The sequence below is a fragment of the Manis javanica genome, chromosome 11, assembly GCF_040802235.1.
Source record: "Manis javanica isolate MJ-LG chromosome 11, MJ_LKY, whole genome shotgun sequence".
In the NCBI taxonomy this organism is placed as follows: Eukaryota; Metazoa; Chordata; class Mammalia; order Pholidota; family Manidae; genus Manis; species Manis javanica.
The window spans coordinates 39,107,487-39,127,717 of NC_133166.1; the positions used below are offsets into that span (position 1 = coordinate 39,107,487).

At 42.8% G+C, this 20,231-nt stretch overlaps 1 protein-coding gene and 1 long non-coding RNA gene across 5 annotated transcripts in view; one reads left to right on the plus strand and one right to left on the minus strand.

Moving 5' to 3' along the window:
- LOC140844394 (uncharacterized) overlaps window positions 1-20,231 on the plus strand; it is a 57,680-nt gene that overhangs the window by 33,617 nt on the left and 3,832 nt on the right. Inside the window, exons 2-3 of the long non-coding RNA XR_012122638.1 lie at window positions 3,087-3,933; window positions 15,265-15,374. This is a non-coding gene — a long non-coding RNA (uncharacterized lncRNA). The remainder of the gene's footprint in view (window positions 1-3,086; window positions 3,934-15,264; window positions 15,375-20,231) is intronic.
- Window positions 16-16,624, minus strand: E2F8 (E2F transcription factor 8). 4 transcript variants are annotated; one of them, XR_005063629.2, is made up of 13 exons: window positions 15,864-16,127; window positions 14,591-14,720; window positions 12,593-12,871; window positions 12,071-12,227; window positions 10,091-10,405; window positions 9,704-9,865; window positions 7,935-8,072; window positions 6,241-6,444; window positions 5,835-5,922; window positions 5,068-5,590; window positions 1,620-1,752; window positions 1,109-1,432; window positions 16-732 (listed from the first exon to the last, which is right to left on the minus strand). XR_005063629.2 is itself a non-coding variant. In XM_037027040.2 (13 exons), the coding sequence occupies exons 2-13, from the start codon at window positions 14,603-14,605 to the stop codon at window positions 550-552; spliced, it is 2,592 nt and encodes an 863-aa protein (XP_036882935.2). In that variant the 5' UTR covers window positions 14,606-14,720; window positions 16,483-16,624; the 3' UTR covers window positions 16-549. The 4 variants fall into 4 exon arrangements, 3 of the variants coding, with proteins under 3 accessions (XP_036882935.2, XP_036882934.2, XP_036882936.2); XM_037027040.2 differs by lacking the exon at window positions 15,864-16,127 and adding an exon at window positions 16,483-16,624 and having other exon boundaries at window positions 1,109-1,503; XM_037027039.2 differs by having other exon boundaries at window positions 1,109-1,503.

Consider the following 20,231-nt stretch of genomic DNA (forward strand, 5'->3'; position numbering starts at 1 on the left):
AATGAAAATATTAAATACATTTTAGAAAAGTTTTAATTTGAACAATTTATGATTAAAAATACAGTTTATAAATAATTTTTCCATAGACTTGATTGAGGATTGCTGTGAACTTTACAAAGACATACTGCAACAACAGATTTAAGAAATTATAAAAAATATAGCTATAGCCCTCCTATTTAAAAATACATTATACATCACAGCGTTTTCTTTGTGCAAAGTTAGAGAATGCTGCATTGGGCCTGTCACATATTCACTCAAAGAGAAGTAAACTTTAGTATGGTTCCTTTGCATAACAGAATAGGAACAGCTGAAACAATGAATCCTTTCCCTGTAGAGTTAATATAACTTAGTTCAATATTTTACTTTTATTTTATAGGATTGATGGCTGAACCTAGCTTATACAGATAAAATGTATGTGTGTGTATAAGTACCAAATAAGTATTTGATTTGAAATTAAGTAAACCCCAAAGTATTTACAGTATTTTCAGAGAATGTGTTCTACAGATCAGTCTGAGTACATCTTCCCTGTTATGCAACTCTATCTGTCAATTAATGGACATCCTCTGTTGAGACTTCCAGTTTTCGCTGTGGGACAAAGAGAGATCCTGTGGAGGTTTGATTAGCACCATCGAAGTCCATGTAGGATGAGCCCATTGGCTTCATTGGTCCACTTGGGGTACGGAAGAAACTTTCGGCCACTAATTGTGACCCTTTGGGTGTCACAGGAACAGGCTGATTAGAAAGACAGGAATAGAAAACAGAAGTCAAATCCACACAGTAAGTATGCCCTGGCAGCCCTAGAAGACGAGATGGAAGGATGTGTCACATGATGGGAGCCTACCATACTTTGAATTTGAATAGATAAAAGCCTGGGTAAGTTTTACATTCTTAATTAGTTTGGTTAAGGTGAGGCAGAAAGCTCATAACCCAATAATATGGACTCCCTGGGCACTCTTCCTGGGTTTGGAAGGAAGGCAGGCCTTCAACCTCCCCACTCTCTAATCCTTCCCCTCTCCAAAGAAGAAAAGCAAAAGCCAGTCTCCCATGATGCGGACATTTGGGACTTAATTACTCGAGGCACAAATAAATGAAATGGAAATACTCTCACCTGTTGTGTTCCTGTCATAGCAACTGATTGTCCACTCAGTTGGTTCTGGCCTGGGACTGGTGAGTCATGCCTGGTGGCCCTTCCTTGCTGAGTGCCTGCATTTTCTGGTAGGACACTAACAGCCTCTATTCTTGGCGACAGGGGAACAGTTCCAGGCCCAGGACTGGCAGACACCTGCACACTGGGCGTGATGAGTCCCAGGTGCTGCAGGGTGAAGTTGACAATGGCTGAGCTGGGGTTCTGGATGGGAATGGGGTGGCTTGAAGTGAGAGCTGGGCTGTTCCTGACAGGTACAGCTGCCACAGAAGTTGGTGAGACCATTAGCTTCAAAGGTGTCACATGAAAAGAGGGAAAATTAACAGCAGTAAGTTCGGATGATGTCACAGGAATAACACCTGTAAAGAAAAAGGTGGAGAATATCTTAAAGGCACAGGCATTTGTCTGAGAAGCTTACAAGCTAAAGGAGACTTGAGACGGACCTGTGCTGGCCTGGTGTTTTGTGTACACTCACCTGTGATTGGGGAGCTGTAGATCCTGTGGTTTGGGGAAAGTGTACCTGTGTTTTCTTTAGTAGACAAAATGGACTCTGCCCCCAGGGATGAGCACTGGGTGAGAGGAATTAGGTATCCTGATGGGAACAAGGTCTAGAAAACAAGGAGGGTTTATTTTACACACAAATATAGGAAGAAAAATGGCCATGTGCCTCTTCGAGGACTAATAACCCTTGTGGTCTCATCAGACCAAAGCCTCCAATGGTATGGGCTATGGGTGGGCCGGCTACATGGCTCCTCAAAGACAATATCCCTTCCTCCCATCCCGACGCTTGTCCTGAATAATACAAGCCATGTGGTTATTGAATGCCATCCGCGGATTTGGGAAGTGTACTAAAGCTAGCACTGAGCCTGCCTAGGGGTAGGAATCCCCCAGCAACCCTCTCACAGTGACTTCCTAGGTCTTATTCTCAGACGTTTTGGATTGATGTGGTGCTGTCGGAACCAAGTTAATGCAGTTGGATACATAATGGCACTGCTGTGTTACTATCCAATTGTTCTTGAAATACATAGGATGGTTATTCCCCAACAGTATTCTGGGGACCCCAGTTCCAAGGGATGCCAGTGACACTACTTTAATCATGGTCAAATGTTTGGGAAATGCTGAATTAAACAAAGGCAATTGGTGTCTTCATCAGAAAATTTCTGGGGTACTTTAATGATGGCATGTCTTGTAAATCTCCAAGGGGCCTAACCAGCAGGTAGCATTTCTCAGACCATTTGGCAACTACATTTTTGTAGTATTGGTATTCCAAGACAACATTTTTAAGAAATGTTGATTTAGAGAAGGGGCCAAGATAGAGATTTTGGCCAAACCATGGACTAAAATGCAGCCTCCTGGCTTTTTTGTAAAAAAAAAAATTATATTGGGACACAGCCATTGCTCATTCATTTACGTATTGTCTATAGTTGCTTTCCTATATATATATATATATATATATTACAATGGCAGAGTTGAATCAGTGTAGTAGGGACCATATGGCCCACAAAGCCAAAAATATTTACTATCTAGTCCTTTATAGAAAAATCTTGCTGACCCCTAACTTACAACAAAGGAATTATACAACTGAAGATTTTTTTCTAGTATGTTAGGTTCTCACACTCTTACAATATACAAACTAAAGGGCAGGACACCAGAGTTAAAAGCTATAGGAAGAAAATAACTGATTAGTTCATATGAGAGACCTAACCATCAGGGAGCAAAAACTTTAGTCAATTCAGTTATATCCCCAAACAGATATGGCCAGTGTGTTGGGTTGTGTGTATCCCCCACCAGGCCTGCTAGATCATTGTACTGCACAAAAGAGAAAACCTATATGGGTGACTAAACTGCCTGAAAAGTCTGCTTCAGGTTTACCATGAGCAGGACTGGCAAAAGCTAAAAACAACTCTTGTAAACTGGGACCCCTCCTTTTGTCTCCCTCCAGATCTTTCTTCCTGCCCGTGTCAAAACAACAGTCTAAGCTTTGATGTAGGTCCTGTCTTTCCTTTGGGAACCGGTGAATTCAGAATCCACAAAGCTAAGTAACTTTTCATTTTGTTTCTTAGATGCTTGGTGCTGTTCTGTATTTTTACTAATAGGTTTCTTGAGCTGCAGGAATAGAATTTTTGACAGGTGGATTTAGTTGTTTTACAGATAGCTGCTCTTTGCTCCCGATCATACTTTCTTGTAGTACAAGTTATTCTGGTTGCTGGTTTAATTCTTTCAAATCTTCAGCAAAACCTAGAGTACGCTAACAATTATTTTTTAATGTTATGCAAACTACATTCATTACAAAACCTTTAATGCCAATTTCTTTTTTAAAAAGAATTAGAACTTAAATTAGGAGGATGAATGAATGTGACATACTTCAACTTGCATGTCATCTCACGTAGTCTGTATTAGCCCTTTTACTGCCTCTTCCTATTATATCATTCTGTTTAATTTTCACTATAGTTCTTATCATTCACTACCTGATGTTTGTGTTTATTTATATACTGTCTTCTCCTCTATCCCCAGAAGTGTAGATTCACAGTAAATGCTGTTCGGTGAATGACCATGAATCTCTCATTTTCTTTGTTCTGCTCAGTCCATGCTAAAAAGAAATGGTCAAATGAAGTCATAGAGATGCAAAAAGAAGCAGGGGTACATGGAAAATCTATCCCCTGAAAACCCTAATCCTGAATAACTGAGCAACAGGAGACCATCATTAAATCATACCCATTGGCCCAAAGAGATTATGGACCTCCCAGAAAATCAAATTAAGCCAAAGCCTGTGATTTTCCCCTTAGCAGGTATGTTAAATGCAAAATGATACTATGCTAAGATAATAGATGTTTTGAAGGTTACCATGAGGCCATCCTCAGGGAAGATTTGACACACTCCAAAGCCTCCTTAATAACAACAGTTACAGATAGTACCCTTCAGGTCTTGTGGTGCCTTAAAAGGATCACAAACCCTGTATCATCATGTAATAAATTCACCTAGTTTCACAAAAACTGTAATATGGACTTGGGGCAGGTCCTCAAAAGCATCAGCACCAAACGCAGGTACTATCTGATTTGATCTGAGCACAGTGCTTCACACCTAGTAGTATATGATCAGGAAAAAAACTAGTGGAACAAATTCTTTATACACATGGAAAAATAACTTGAGTTAACAGAAGGGACAAAATGAGAGGTTAACTTCTGCCTCTGTGTTTAGTGATGTTTATTCAGTGATAATGTCTTTCCTATATAGTTGTCCTAAGGGAGGAAAATGAGATAATGTATGTAAAAGTGCCTAATACTTCTAATATCTGGTGTGTGTGGGCATCCAATAATGTTAATTCCTTCTGGAACTAAATTCCACCTAGGAAAAAAATGTCTAGAACATCAAAATCCCTAGAAACCAGTCTATCAATATACCTATAATTTGCGGTGGTAAGTATGATTTTTCTATTTACACAAAAAAGAAATTCTGGTTTAAATTTTAGGTAGAAAGTAAAAACAGGGGGATGATTTATCTTTTAGGCAACAGGTACCAGTCACATGATATCAAACAAACATGACTCAGAAAGCCAGAGTTACAGGAACCCTGTGTGCATCCATTCATTTGTGGTTACGTCTGCTTGTAAATTTTTTAATGCTGTCACGACAGGTGTTTGCATTCCAGCTTGTGAAAGAGAAATGGACTTACAACCACCCATGGTGCTTTAAAAAGAGAGCAAATAATCCTTTCCTCCTAAGGTTAAAAATGTCCCTGCCGTCACCTCAGTCTGGGGATTAGCTGTCTGGGGCCTTGTTTGGATTATGGGATGCTAAGGAACAGTTCCTTATCTTCTGAGAGACTGCTCTTTGCTCTGGTTCATTTCACAAGTCACTAAATTCTCCTCTAATCAACTGGGGAATTAATTCCTACAGCTTTGCACAGTTCAAGGCTGTACTTACTGCGGAGACATTTTCAACTCCTTTGAGGCCCTCTTTAAATTTCTTTTTGGAACTGCTCTCCTCAAATGTGCTTGCCCTCTTTGAGCCTCTTTCTCCAGCAGGTTCCCAGTCTCGGTTCTTTGCACCTTGTCTTTCCAGCAAGCTTCCAGGCCAGGTGGGGGCACTGGACTTTGCAGCATCATTGGCTGCCTTCTCGGTGGTGGCCTCTGTGGAGTCTTTCGATGTTGTGGCTTTAGAAGAGGGGGTGAGGCAGACTGTTGGGCTCAGGCCTTGGGGCGGTGTCATGGTTTGGGCTTGGGCAGGCTGCAAGTAGATGGCATAGGATGGGCCAGAAGGGGCCTGAGGTAGGATCACAGGCACTGCTGATGACAAGGGGCTGGGGATCAGTGGCACCATGCCCAGGGGCTGGATGAGGGACGGTCTCATCAGCTCCCACTCAGCATTTGCTGGGGATTCCAGAGGGTCCGCTGCTTTGCTAGGCCTAGACCTTGCTAGCTGTACTTTCACTTTCTGTTTGGGCTCACTGAAAGACAAGATTTAAAACATGACATGATAGAAACACATTTTCCCTAAGTGTTCTAGCACTTTAGATTGCTCCAGATTAGAACCATGCTTTTATGAAACTAGCAGATAGTTCCTGTAATGATTGCACAAGTTATAAAAAAGATTATCTCAAGGCTATTGCCTGTTCTTACATAAAATAAGTAATCCTAATGATGTAATGGAAAAGTAATTCATTCTGTTACTAAAGAGCATTGCCAACCTACCTTGATTGCTCTTCCAACTGCATTTTGCAAATAGCTGCAAGCTGAGCCATTTTACTTGGGAAGGGTGTAGAATTCTGAGAACTCTCAGCTGGTAAAAGAAAGGGAGGAGGCTGGTCAAAGCAAAAGAATAAATGCTCATACAGATGAAGCATCACTGAAGTCAAAAGGACAGACAACATGTACCTTCCCCCCAAATCACATAACTTATCACACAGCAATTAAATGATAAACCCCACAAATTACTTTTTACCCTTTAATTCATGCATAAGTTAGGTTTCAAGTGAGTTTGGGTATATGGATATTAAAACAATTCTTACAAGTACCTTAGGGATTAAGTAAGCTAAAAAAACACAAAAAACAGATAAGAAAGAATTCTTAGCAGAGCCTGACATGATTAAAAACATACCTTTGTTAGTCTTGACAGGGCTGCTGGGAGCAGAATTTATCTTTCTCCGATCACTCTCTATGCTCTTTACCAATTTGATAAGAGAAGGGTGTCGAGTAAAGTTTGGTTTCCCACATGTGGAAAAGAGGTTTTTGGCACAGTTCTCTTTTGAAGACTGCTTGACTTCCAAATCAGAGGGGGAGAAAGGAATGACTGGGCTGAGACCTGAAAGAGAAGAGGGCAGTGTATTGAAACAAGGTGGTTTGGCTTCTTCTTGAAATATGACATCAAAATGTAGAGTTCTAAAAGGGTTTTAGGAATTCAAGTGCCAACAATATAGAACAGTGACTATGGGCCAGACATTGTTTTAAGGACTTTATACACAAAACCTTGTCTATCTTATTAAATGAATTCTGAGATAAGATTTCATACTTAAAACATCTCTGAAACCCACTGTATCTTCAAACTAGTGGTATGCAGTGTAATTGTTACTGGATTTTCTTTTTTTCCGACATAAAAAATTATGCTTTTTCTGACAAAATAATATTTTATAATCAGTGGAGTCTTAATCTGATGAAATATGGTGACCCTCCCTGCATGGACTGAATATTTGTGTCTCCCCAAAATTCATGTATTGAAACCAAATGGCCAGTGTGATGGTATTAGGAGGTGGGGCCTCAGGGAGGTGCTTAGGTCATGAGGGCAGAGCCGTCTTGAATAGGATTAGCCCTCTTATAAAAGAAACTCCACAGAGCTCCCTAGTCTCCTTCCACCATGTGAGACGTCTAGAAGGCAGGATCTCACCAGATACCAATCCTGCTGGCACCATGATCTTGGACTTCCCAGCCTCCAGATCTGTGAGAAATAAACTTGTTGTTTATAGCCACCCAGTGTATGGTATTCTGTTGTAGCAGCCTGAATAGACTAAGATAATTTAAACAACTGAACCAGATAGGTGCTTCTCAGGAAATGAATCCTTGTTTCAGAGACATTAAGTGACTGACTCACAGTCTCTCAACTAGTATAATGTGGGCCTGGGATATGAACCCAATCAGTCTGCCCCCTGGGGCCTGCACTCTGGCTCCCTACACCCAAAGACCTCTCTCTGAGATTACATCCCAAATCATAATAGCCTTGCAAAAGTGCCACTGTTCTTCCCATTCTGCAGGTGAAAAAACTGAACCTTGGAGAAGTAATTTGCCCACGGTTACCCAGCTAATAAGTAGCAGAGCTGGGTCTGGCACCTAAGTCTCCCTCTGCCTCCATGGCTCACGTTCTTGCCGTTTTCCAACATTTCAATGTGGAGATCTTTGGAGGAATGTGAAATGTCAGAATCCCAGAGTTGAGATGGAGACTAGAATACTCATACTAAAATAGATGAATTTCATATTCTCAACTTCCATAGGCTCTGTTATGGTCAATGAACACCATAATAGTAATAGCAATGGTATCCTATGTTTTGGGATACTTTCAAAATTTTCCAGTCTTTTCACATACAGATTCTACCTCTTGGGGGCAGTGGGAGGTGGTTATGAACCATGGGTTCCTGATGGAGCCAGTAGCCAAACTTTCCATATTGGCACTCATCTTTGTCTTTTTAACAATTTATATTTGTTCTTTCCATGGGGGGGAGTTGGGTAGGAACTGGAAGGGAGGATATTTCCAAATATGCATTAATTCAAAACAATGAAGCAAAGAATGAAACCAATACATACCACTGGGATTTAGACTGATTTCTGGGCCTGTCCATTTAAAAGCTGGTTTTCGGCCCCTTTCTTCTGTAACATGAACTTTCTTGATAAGATCTAAGCTACTCAGAATGTTAGCTATATCATACAACCTCCTAATTTTTGCTGGAAAAAAAAAAGTATATACATCACTTAATGGAATAATGAAAGATCAAAGGACTTTGCTTTACAAGGACTTTATATATATTCAGAGAGCTATCCTAACCATCAATGCCAGACAGCAAAAAAAGTGACTCTTTTTAGGTTATTCTAGTGATACTGTTTTAATTAAAACAAAGTTTTAAATATTGAAAAGACTCAGTTACTTCTGCTACTGAATTTTGAAATGACAAACGCACATGTTGAAAAAGGAAAAATGACTTTAATGACATTACCCTCCTAGGAACTATGTTACAGATTTTTTTAATGAAAAGTCACCATTGCTGAGCATCTTCTAAAGAGGATTCAAAAGAATTTTATGAACAAATAGAAATAAAGTATCAATGATAAATGTATTGCTTTCCTGTTTGTGATAACAATAAGATTTATTTAATATCATAAGCATGGAAAATTCTATACTCCATCAACATTTATGTTTTTATATTGCCCTTATGTAATACGCAAGCATAGATTTGCTGATTCTATAAATCTTCACATATCCTGAAAGGTTACAAAAGGTTACTTTTTGTTAGAAAAAGTCTGCCTTTACTTCCAGCTTGATAGTATAAAATTATAAATTGAGCCCCTTTATAGCTTTGCCAGAAGGATTTCCGGGATTCAGCAAATTCCATATATGCAGTTCCGGAATAGTTTCCAAGGCTGTGACTTGGAGAGCTGAAAACTGTCTGGTGACGCAGAAAAAGCAGGCCACCCACCAGTAGTACCAGGACATGTTTTCTGAAATTGCAGATCTCTTAAGTCAATTGTCAGCATTATTACCTTTACTTAATTTTGTCTTTACTGAGACACTGTCAACCAGGGAATGTCTAATATACTTTCATGGGACTAGTTTTACAGGGACAGAGTCTGTGTGACAGCTCCCAGATGTTCCCTGTTGTGTGAAGTGCTGTTCCTCACCATACAGCCAGGTCCCACCAGTGTCCCATGTTAGGCTAGCCTCAGGCCCTACTTGGAGGTTTCCAAATCCCCCAGAACAGATGGGTGTGCAGCAGGCCCCTCCCCACCTGCTTCTTTCCACACTCTGCTTCTCTTGATGGAGGTTCCTGCAAAGTCTGACATAGAGACAAGGGCAGGGCTCTGTGTCAGGAATCAAATCCAACTTACAGTCCCTGCCAACTGCAAGGAGGTATTCTGGCTAAAAGCATTCTTTCAAAATGGCAAACCAAATGTGCCACAGGTCACTTCTGGTGACAATCTTAGAAGAGCTATTTGTGCCCTCACATATGAGAGTCAATGGGAAGAGTAGAGGCTTGGATTCCAGTCTCACTTTGTAACTTACTGCTCATTTTGTCTTCATGCACTTGTAATATGGGGACAATGTTATAGTATCAAATGAGGTAACTTTTAAGGTACTGTTTATATGCCAAAGTGTCAGACAAATAATAGTTCTGTACTTGTTTTTGCAACTTACAAATTAGCTAAAGCAGTATGATCATGGCTTCTGGGGAGAAGTGAAGATACAAAAGCGTAATCAGGGAACATCTGTTCATATAGCAAATGTATCCAGAAATCAATTTATAACTGAGATGTTACTGTTTAAGAATGGGTCCAAAAGTCCACAGCATCATGATACTTACTTTTAAACTTGCTTTTATTCAAGTCTTCCACCTGGTCCTCCCCAATTAAAATCTTGGCAGCAATTTCTAGGCTCACTATCTGAGGCGATGACACCAAAAACAGCATCACAAATTTCTGGCTCATCACTCTTAAAGACTTGTCTTTGCGGCTGTTTACAGAAGCTTTGGAGAAGGATGAGGATTAGAGAATTAAAATTCATGAAGGGACAAGTGACTTCTAAAGTAACAAGGCTAAAAATACTACAACCTGATCATACAGTTGACAGCTGCAGCATTTTAATATGCTCCAAAGGCAACAGTAGCTTTAGATAGTGTTCCTCAAGGACACTTTTCTTTTGACCTGTAAGAAGTGCCCTGCAGCCTGGGCTTTTCAATACCATCTCTTACCTGCCCGAAATTCCACTCCAGGGAGTTCGACAAAACACACGTCTGGGTGTCCATTTTGGCCAGTGTTTGACTTGATGATATGATCCTCTATACTGTAACTCTTACTAAAGTCAAACTCTTGTTCATGTTCTTTTTTTTTGATCATCATAATCTGCTCGGCATATTTGTTCTCCTCCCCGACGCTTTTCAAAGTCCCAAGGGTTTTGTTGAGATTATGTCGGCCATGCCAAGTATACCTGTTTTTGGCGAGGCGGCTCACCATGTGTAAACTCTCCAGGACATTCACAATATCATAAATGCGTCGACGCTCAACATCTACAAACAGTGAGCAATTCCATGTTACTAGGATCAGATTTGGAAATGTGTATAGAATTGAGTAACTTTTTTTCCCATGGTTTATTAATCAGTAGATTCTGGATGATAAAATTTTCTTTACACTTAACAAAGAGTGTGAAGATGAGAAAGGCACACCTCTGCTCTCAAAGGGTACAAATAATGCAAATATGAATTAGAGAGGTGACATTTATTAGGGCCTACTATGTGCCATGCAGTTTTAGGAAATTTTTAAGAAACTTGTAAGTTTAATATTATCCACACTTGAAAGATGAGGAAACAGAGGCTCAGGCCAGCTAAGTAGCTCATCCAAGGCACAGAGCCTGTAAATGGCCAAACCAAGTCTTTAAAACTCTAAATCCCACACTTTAGAACCCATTTCTTACATTACTCCCAAACACACACACACACACACACACACACACACACATACACATCATATGATAAGTACAAGGTACTGAGATCTCTTTCTGTTCCTGGAACCTGCCAGAAATGCCCTTCTGAAGGCTTCTATATTGGGCTGTTCTTCTGCTTGGTTCCCTCTCCTAGATGTCCTCATAGCTCCCTGCCTCCATTCTTCCAAGTCCTTGCTGAGATATCACCTTCTCAACAAGACCTGATGTGACCACTTAATTTAAAATTGCAAAGCACGCCTCCAGCACTCCTGATTCCCCTTTACTGTTTCACATTTCCTTTTTCCTGTAGCATGGATTACCTTCTAATGTACATTGTAATTACTTAATTATTTACTATGCCCTTTCCACATTATCTACAGCCTCCACTAGACAGTAGGTTCCACAGGAGCAGGGATTTTTTTTTTTTGTTCATTGATGTTATTCCAGGGTCCTACAACATTGCCTGGCACATAGTAGGTGATCAATAAGATACTTGCTGAGCTAAAGGTACAGCCTACATAGCTACCATTAAGTGTATGTAAATAGATGAATTAAGTGGCATATTTTTAAAATGTGAAAGGTGATCTTTCTAAACATATATTAGAAGGGCAAAACTTTCTTCATGAGGTGTGAACTATGTGTTAAAATATCCTGCAGCATCTCTTCAGTTTCAGATCATGTACCCCATATTTGTCATTGACCCTTTTTTAGCTGTAACTAGATTAGAGTCAATGAAGAGAGGAGTGAATGAGGGGGAGGGGGAACTCAGTAACTTTTGCTAAACATAAAACTCAGAAAACACATTGGTCCTCAGAATAGCACTGAATGGCAGGGAGCGCTTAAAGTCCTGCTCCCACTCACAGGAGCTAATCCTCATCATAAACAGTGAAGATACCACTCAGCAGCCTGGCTCTGCAAGGAGAGAGCCAAGACAAGACAAAAGCTCAAAGTTGTAGCTGTTGATGAAACAAGTCACGATACAATATTGCTCTCCTTTAAAGCATCAGAGCTTTTGAAATGCAGTCAGAAGCAATCTCCATTGTGATTTTTTACTTCTGCCTCAAGACTCACTGAAACTGGAAAGTATATGCCTTTATTCTTAAATTAATAAGGCTTTAGAGATTTATAATTCCATATGGCCTTATTTGTATCATTACAAAAACTGGCTGGGTAAGTATGGATCTGGGTAAGGAATAAGTCTATGAAGTCACTTTAGTTATTAACCATTTCAGTGAGTTCTTTGCATACTTACTCAGTTCCTCAGCTACTTCGTCAAGACAGATGTCATTATTCACAGCAGGGTTGGGATATTTAGGATAGCGTGCTAAGAACTTATGACACAATAATCCTAAACTTTTCTCTTTTCGACTTGGTTGGGATTTCTCATACTCATCTCCAGATAAGTGTTCCTACAAAGGAAGGCGTAAATAAAATGTTTTATTCTGAAGTAAAGCTTAACAGACTTATCAGGGGCCTTTGCTCCCAATGGCTAGCACTTAAACAGCATCAGTAGCTGCAAAATTTGGGGTGAAAGTGGGGAGCCAGTATGAACTGCTTGGCAGATCTGAAATGGAAGTCTGAACTGAAAATAAGTCAAAGGCTCAGAACTCCCAGGGCTGTTTGATGGGATCCAAACCTCTAGGTTACTCTGAAGAAGGTTGGTAACAGTCTGCAGGAGGTGATGCTTTATATCGCTGGCACTTCTGCAACAGCTAACCCCCCAGCCCCTCACCCCCAAGTCCCCCACCCTCTATGTAGCCCTCTGCAAACCTACATGCAAACAATCTTTGGCCTCAGGTAATCCATTTCTGTTGTCATATAACCCCCTTTTCTGATCTCTGCTTCGGATCTCAGGGCTCACAGCACTGATGAGCATTTTTAGGTTGGCTGTTGGTGTCCACGGTTCTCCCTGGGAGATTTCCTTGGGCTTGGTAGGTGTGGTTAAAGGGCCGAAGTCAGACTGAATCTCTGCCAACACTATATTTGCTGCACTGGATTCTTTCAGAGGTGTTTTCATTAGTCCCCTTTTATGTGGCTCAAAAAAGAGATTTTCCTGGTTTAAAACAAGTAAATGATTAAATTCACTGTAAAACAGGACTTATCAGATAGCTTTTGAATCTAGAAAGTGTACAATAAATAGAATACTGCTTAGAAAAAAATGCCTAATGAGTTATAAGTTGATTAAATTTGTAAATGTATTCTTATACATTTCTGGACACTGACCATTCTAATAGCTAGATTTCACATTTTTAATTTTTTCAATAAAACATAGACTTAAATTTTTCTTATGTCCCAAGAATTTTAAAAACACTTGGAGGGATAATTTTTTATTTTGAAAGAATTTTCAACTTAAGAGAAGAGTTGTAAAGATAGCATAGAAATTTTCCGTGTACCTTTCATGCAGCTTCACCTAAGAAGCCTGATAATTTTAAATGATCCAAAGCTCCTAGGGCTGACTTTACTCATGATACTGTAATAAGTAAAGACCTATGTGGCAGAAACCATGACCCATTCATCTGCAATGGCTGCATGCAGTGGGGGCTTAGTGAGACACAACTGATGTGGAAGAGTCAAAAGCCAAGGAGACAAGGGTGCAGGCAAGCTATGGTCATACTTGTTGGAAAAATCCAGTAGGAGCAAAATCCAGAGTGTCTGAAAGCAGGATTTCTAATTTCTAAGTCTGCTCTTTTAATATCTACCTCTTTCACTTTACAGACAGAAAAAATGGGGCCCAGAAAAATAAAATTAGTTACCCAAAGTCACAAAACTAGTTCCTAGAAGAGATAGGACTGCCACTGAGATGTAAGAGAGCAAATTAACAGCAGTTCATAAATAAGTCTTATGTGCTGACCCAAGAATGGGATTTTCCTAAAGACTGATGTCCTTTGCCTCAGAAGCAACAGCAATTTTCTTATTTGACTAACATCTAAACCTTTCAGAAATTTGTATATTTCATTTTTTTTAGCCAATCTGTATCTAAGCACCAATCAAGACACCCCAACTGACAATTCTTTTGTAATTTTACAAAATGTTTATCTCACAAACAGAATGTGGCCCCCATAGTTAGGGAAACTGGTGATTTGATAGAAAATTATTTTTAAAAGCAATCCAATCTTGAATCATGTCAATTGCCATTTCTGAATTCGTACTGTTCAAGAATTCTCAGAAATAGTGTAATGCAACTCAACAAATTTTGATTCTTAAAAATAACTTTTCCCCACTGAAATATCCTTTTTCATATAGTATATAAACAGAATTTTTAAAAGATGAATGCTGAATAGTGAGACAGATACATACTATATTCCTCCTCTTTTGTGAACTGTAATTTCATGTCTTCTCATACATTGCTGGGGGGAATATTCATTGTTAAGTCTTTTGAGAACCAATTTGAAAATAGCTATGAAAACTTTGAAAATATTCCAAAGAGAGAATATTCTATTAGGGTTCTCCAGAGAAACACAACTGATAGAATGCACAAACATGAATGCACAAATAAAGATTTATTTTAAGGAAAAAAAAATAATAACTTTTTTCTCTGCTTGTCTCTTTGAGACTTCCACCAAATCAATAAAAACTAGAACAATTACTTTAACTCTGGGCACTTCTGTCCCTTTTTAAAGGTTAAATTTCCCTTCCTTCTGGGTTTTTACAGGGCTAACTAAAAAGGATGTGGCATTAATAAGATAGTGGATATTGAAAAATTTTCTGGGGTTAAATCAGGATGGTAGTGCATTTAAAACTGCAAGGTTGAATACTGAAGTTAAAAAGTTACCTTTTCATTCTCCATTCTGTAAATTTCTCATACATTTAGAGTTTCTTTAAAGATGAAAAATCTGTGGAGTTCCTCCCAATATCCTGATGGTCTAAGTAGTTCAGTCAATTCTATTAAAAAGTTTAATATTCTTAAGGAAAAAAGGAAACAGAAGAAGTTAAAGAAAAATAAAACCAGGAGACCCAAAGAAAATTCCTTTATGGACACCGTGGGCCACTGAAACAAAGACAAACGAAAACGAACAAACTACATTTACATTTTATTCCCGGCCAGAGATAGCCGGATTGGGCAGAGAACTCAATCAAACGGCAGTAAATTCCTTCAGCAAACCCTCTGTCAGGAGGCTTCAAACCACAGAATTTACAGTGACAGCCGTCTCCCACCTTTAGAGAACGCAGGCCATTCTTCGGACCCCACCGAATGGACTGGCATGCTCCAGCACCCACCTGTTCACACATGCCCCGGCCCTGGTTCTGGCTAAGCAGACACGACTCCAAGCATCTGGAAGAAAGTCTGCATCCAGATGCCCGAATCGCTCCCTTGACATACACGTGCTCAGTAGTAAAGTCTTGGTAAATAGATTGATAGGAAACTTCCAAATTCAGTCCTTAAGTTCCAAACGTGTTCTGGGCATTTAAAGAGCGCTTTATGATTAGCACTTTTTTCCTTTTAAGATTTTCTTAAAGATGCAAGGCGCTGTGTATTCGCTATTCGGGTGGCCAGTTCACACCACGATTGCCAGACCTCACCATGGAAGGCTGCATTTGCTCAGGAGGGCAAACAGGTACAGTCCTCCAGCCGCCGCCAGCTCGCGCCCGGCGCACTTCCCCTTCCCCACCGGTCAACTGCCCCTCCCCCCGGACCAGTCCGCCTGCCGACCGCCCCGCGGTTCCCGGACAGCATCCCGCGGTTTCCAAGGCAACGACTCCCGACCAATCAGAGAGCCGAATGCAGGCCTACGATTGGTTGGAGGCGCCAGGGGCGGGTCCGGACCTTCTGCCTTCGATTTAAAAATTTGGCGCGGAAAGCCCGACAGTGGCTGGCACCGCCCCGTAGCTGCGCGGGGCTTGAGCGCGGGCAAACCCGCGCCGGGAACCACAGCATCTCCGCCCCTCCCCCTCGTCCGCCCCCTCCTCTCTGCGCGGGAGCTCAGCTCCTCCCTCTACGGCCCCAGGCCGAGCGAGAGGTGAGAAACGGCCCCTGCCGCTGCCCTCCCGAGCCCTTTCCCGGTACCAGGCCGGCCGGGCGCCCGGTCCCTCTGCTTCTCGCTGACCTGTCAGTTCCCCACACGGTTGGAGCCGACGAGGGCTGAGCCCGGACTCCTCGGCACCTCTTCCCCTCTCAGGCTCTGGAGCCCGCGTGTCGGGCCATCAGCCTGTCCTTAAGCCGCGCCGAGGTGGGTGCCAGAGGGAAACGCCGGGACCGGGTCTGGCGGGCCGGCGGGCGGACAGAGGGAGCGTGACCGTCCAGGAGCACTGAAGTACCCGATTTGAAATTAACCCGCTCCCGGCGCGAGCTGATCCCGCGGGCTGGTAGAGCCGCTCCCCTCCCCCACGCCCGCTTTCCCGGTCTCGGACCCTGCTCGCCAATCGGAGCCTCCAGACAGGAGCTGGCGGCGAATCAGGGCGCAGGCTCCGCCCTCCTGTCCCGCCTCCAAGACAGAGTTAGGGGAAAGTTCAGCAACTTTTTTTTTTCAAACACCCCCTCCCCTTGCTCAAAGTTGGGGGAAGAAATTTGGCCCTTTCGGGGCGCGCGGGCTGAGACGCGGGCGCTCTGCGTTCCCCGGTCTGGGGCCGTCCCATCCCCTCCTCTACCCAAGATCCACTCACCTGTACTCTGTACCCCAGCGGGAAACAACCCCCTTCTACCCCTGGCATTATCATGCTGCTCACCATTTGCCCCATGGCTTCTGAAAGTCGATGTGTGGAGGGAGAAGCTTTGGCCCAAACTCGCTGGGCGCTGGGTCTTGGCCGAGACGTGAGAACTCAGGTGTGCGAGGAGAGGGAATAAGGCTGGAAGCCCGCCAGGCGTGTTCCGGGTGTCCGCCGTCTTTCCCCCCTTGATCTCCCGCCCGCCCCTCCCTTTCCCCTCCCTTTCCCCTCCCGGTGGTCTCGCGTTTCCCTCTTCCCGGTTTCCGAGCCGCGGGTAGCTTCTGCATGGAATATTGCAGGGTTCTAGATTAACAGTAAGATTGGGAGACGCTCTAATTCAACATCCTCGTTTTGCAGGCGGGGAAACCGAGGCTGGGGCTGCAGCACTGCCTTGCCTGTGCATGAATTGGTTTGCGCGGTGTTGGTTTGCCCCGCGCTTCTCTGCCTTAAAGCGTTTCCCTTTTTCTGGGGACCTATGCTGGAGTTTTGGGACCGCATGTATTGCCCAACCGCGCCTAGATCAGGGTGCCTATCTGTCGACTGTTTGGTTTGAGCTCTTCCTCCTCTTTTGAAATCTCACATTTCTAAACTCCAGCAAGGCCCGGGGCCAAGATCCTCAGGCCCATCTCATACTTATGGGTCAGTGAATCACCCAGAGCTGACTTGCAGCGCGGGACACTTAGATTCCTGGACGCGATAGAAGGACGGGGATGCTGGGATTCTGAGGCTGGGGTCGCCATACTGCAGTGACCGACGGCAGGGCCGGGGGTCCAGGTGGCAAGTGGTGGCTTTTTCCCCAGCGGAACGCGACCTCAGGGCGCACACGGTGGCCACCCCGAACGGTTGAGACGACGTGACCCTGTCTTCCCCTCACTGCTCGCCAGGGAGCGGCCCCGATGGGGCTTCAGGCTAGAATTGTACAAGAAGGCTCTTCCACCTGAAAGCTGGCTTTCCCTGCCATGCTGTGCAGAAGTGAGTGGCCACTTACAGGTTTCAAATTTAAAATAAAGCAAGGGTCCTTGAGAGGGCTCCACCACCACAGCACTGAGCAGTTCTTGCTGAGCTCCAGTACACCTTTTTCTGGAGCAAGGTGTGGTTATAAGTGCATCAACAAAAGGGCAGTTGGTGCTTCTGCTTTAGCCTGTTTCACAAATTGTGTGCCCCCTGCACACCAATCCCCAGAGTTTATAGGAGTGTGTCTGTTTTGCTCTACCCAACTGACCTTTAGTTTGTACAGCCCAGGAGCCCTTTTGAAAGGTACTTAAAATTTTAAGAAGCAACCTGTTTGATTCCCATGTGTTCTGAAATGGTGACTAATGCATTCATATATGTGGTCTATAGGGACATTCATGTACCAGATATCTGAGAGCCAAGTACCTGTAAGGCAAATAATGCAAGGAGCAGCCCCTCTGGCAACACTGCACAGGTGGCATCTCATTTAAAACTCAGCACAGTTAATTGTGGGTTATGAAAGTGAAGGAGAGCATTTTAGAGTAAAACCCAAGGTGTCAGGGTAAGTGACAGGGCTGGGATTTGAAGCCAAGTCAGGTTTACTCCTGCAGGCTTTCCACTGAGAGACATGTCCTCCTCCACTGTGCTGTTGCTAGTTCTTACGCACTTCACGGAATAGGTGTGCCTCACTTTATAGAGAAGAACACTGAGGCACAGAAAGCTCTAAGTGATAGCCAAGTTAGTGGAGTCAGGACTGGAATATAGGTCTATCTGCTCCCATTCCACATAGCTCATTCTACCTCTGAAAGTTCCTATGAAAACAATGTCCTATGAAAACAGTGACACCTTAGGCCAGCCTTTAACCATCGAACCCTGCCCCAACATAACAAAATATAGAAAAAGTGGGATATGTAATTATCATGTTAAGTGACAATTGCCGTATCTTATTGAGGCATGTGGAATTGTAATCCATCTCACTATGACAAGTGGCCTATTAAGAGTGAAATGATACAGTTTTGAAGGCTTTTAAGAACCCTTTCATGTTAAAGTAATAAAAAAAGAAAGAAAGCTGAAACAATTCTATTCAACATTGTATAGGGTGTTGATCTGGAATTCAACATGAGTGTAAAGGAATGATATAAGACTTACTGGAAACTTTTAGGGTTGCTGTACAACCAAAAAAGGAAGGATCGGGGACAGGTGTGAAATCTTTTTTCTTATTTTCTCATCAAATGTGCTTTCTGGTTATTGGTTATGTAATCCAAGGGGCATATCCACACATTTGTTACTGGTCTTTTGCTGACCGTGTTGCAAAATCTGTGTTTCACTGAAGTTAGACCAGTTTTTCCACTCCATGCTGCCACCATTACAGCCTACACATCTTGGAGGGTGAGATGTGTCACGTCTCTGGCACTAAACAATGAAAAAGATATAGGGCGGGGTGGTGGTGGTGTATCATCTGAGGTGTCTGGATTCAAAGGTAACAATCAGGATTCGGAAGTGTCCTTTTCATCATCACTACAGCCTTAAACACAGGGTGTGAAAAGAGCAGGCCCTTCTCCCGCTGGCCCAGGGGCTAAGGAAGGAGTTGCCCTAGCGGGTGGGCTCCTAGACCCTTTTGTCTTTCTTGCTGCCTCTGCCTCCCAAGTGTGTCCCGTTGCTGGCTGTACTTCCTGACCCAGTGGGGCTCTGAAGGGTTGTGCTTTCTCTGCAGCTTGTGTTGGCACAGCCATCCCAAAACAGACGTCCAGAGCTTTAAATGGCCCAAATCCCCATGTGCTGGAGCCAGATTACAGCTGCTCACATCTAGATCTTAGCCCTGGTCCTGGTTACTTTGCCCAAAAATGAATCGTGCTGGGTCCAGCCTGGGCAGGGTTTTAAAAGGGTGGATGTGACAAGGAACAAAAGAGTTGGGAGAGCCTGGATCTAACTTGTGCTGACTGTGGAGCTAGACTTGTCAGAGCCTGCTCACAGCGGCAGCCGCAGCTGGGCTGGGTGTGAAGTCTGCTCCAGCTCTCCTGTGACTTCCCGTGTGAAACTCCACTCAACTGATGAGCCCTGGGTGGATATTTGTGGTCTTGGACTCAGCTGTAGAAGCAACAGTTGCTGCCATTTATTGAGCAATTACCACATCTACATTTTAAAAATGCTGTGGGGATAATAGGACACAAAATACTGAGGACCCTACAGAATTGCAGTCTGGGTTCTTTCCTCATTATATTTGTCTAGCATTTGTTTTTGAAATTGTCATGGAGCTGAGGACCATGTAGGCAAGGAGGCAATTCCATAACCTCCTTGATCAGCGATTGCTACCCTTTGCTTGAAGACTTGTAGTGAAGGGTAACTGTGTTGATCCTCTTCAGGCAGATTCCTCAAGCCTTGTCCTATATATGCATCTCTGTTACAGACACCACACATACACCACTGTGAGCTCCTGGAGGGTAGGATGAGGGACTTCCTTATCTCCCTGTCTCCCCCCAGTGCCCAGCTGGATGTCTGGCCCAGAGCAGGGGCTTGATAAATGTTGGGTGGTTAAATAAAGTCCTAGTCTTGACTGCCATCTCACCAAGCCCAGAAGATACTTTGTCTTTTAATCTCTTTACCTTCAGGGCCAAATTCAATGCCTAGCACATATCTGATGTTCAATAATGTTAGAAAAACAAACTCAAAATACCATCCTTTGAAATTTTTTTTTTCTTTAGCTAAATACTGTTTCCATCCCCATCCCCTCCCCATGACTTCTGTTTTATCTATTCACTAAAACATAGTATCCTGAATGCCTGCTTTGTTCCCAAGGCTCATTTAGGTGCTCTGCCTAT

Coding starts and splice junctions, on each gene's coding strand:
- E2F8 (XM_037027040.2), bottom strand. Junction 9,866..10,090: donor TGGAGTGGAATTTCGGGCAG/GTAAGAGATGGT, acceptor CCTTCTCCAAAG/CTTCTGTAAACAGCCGCAAA. Junction 6,445..7,934: donor AATCAGTCTAAATCCCAGTG/GTATGTATTGGT, acceptor CTTCTCTTTCAG/GTCTCAGCCCAGTCATTCCT.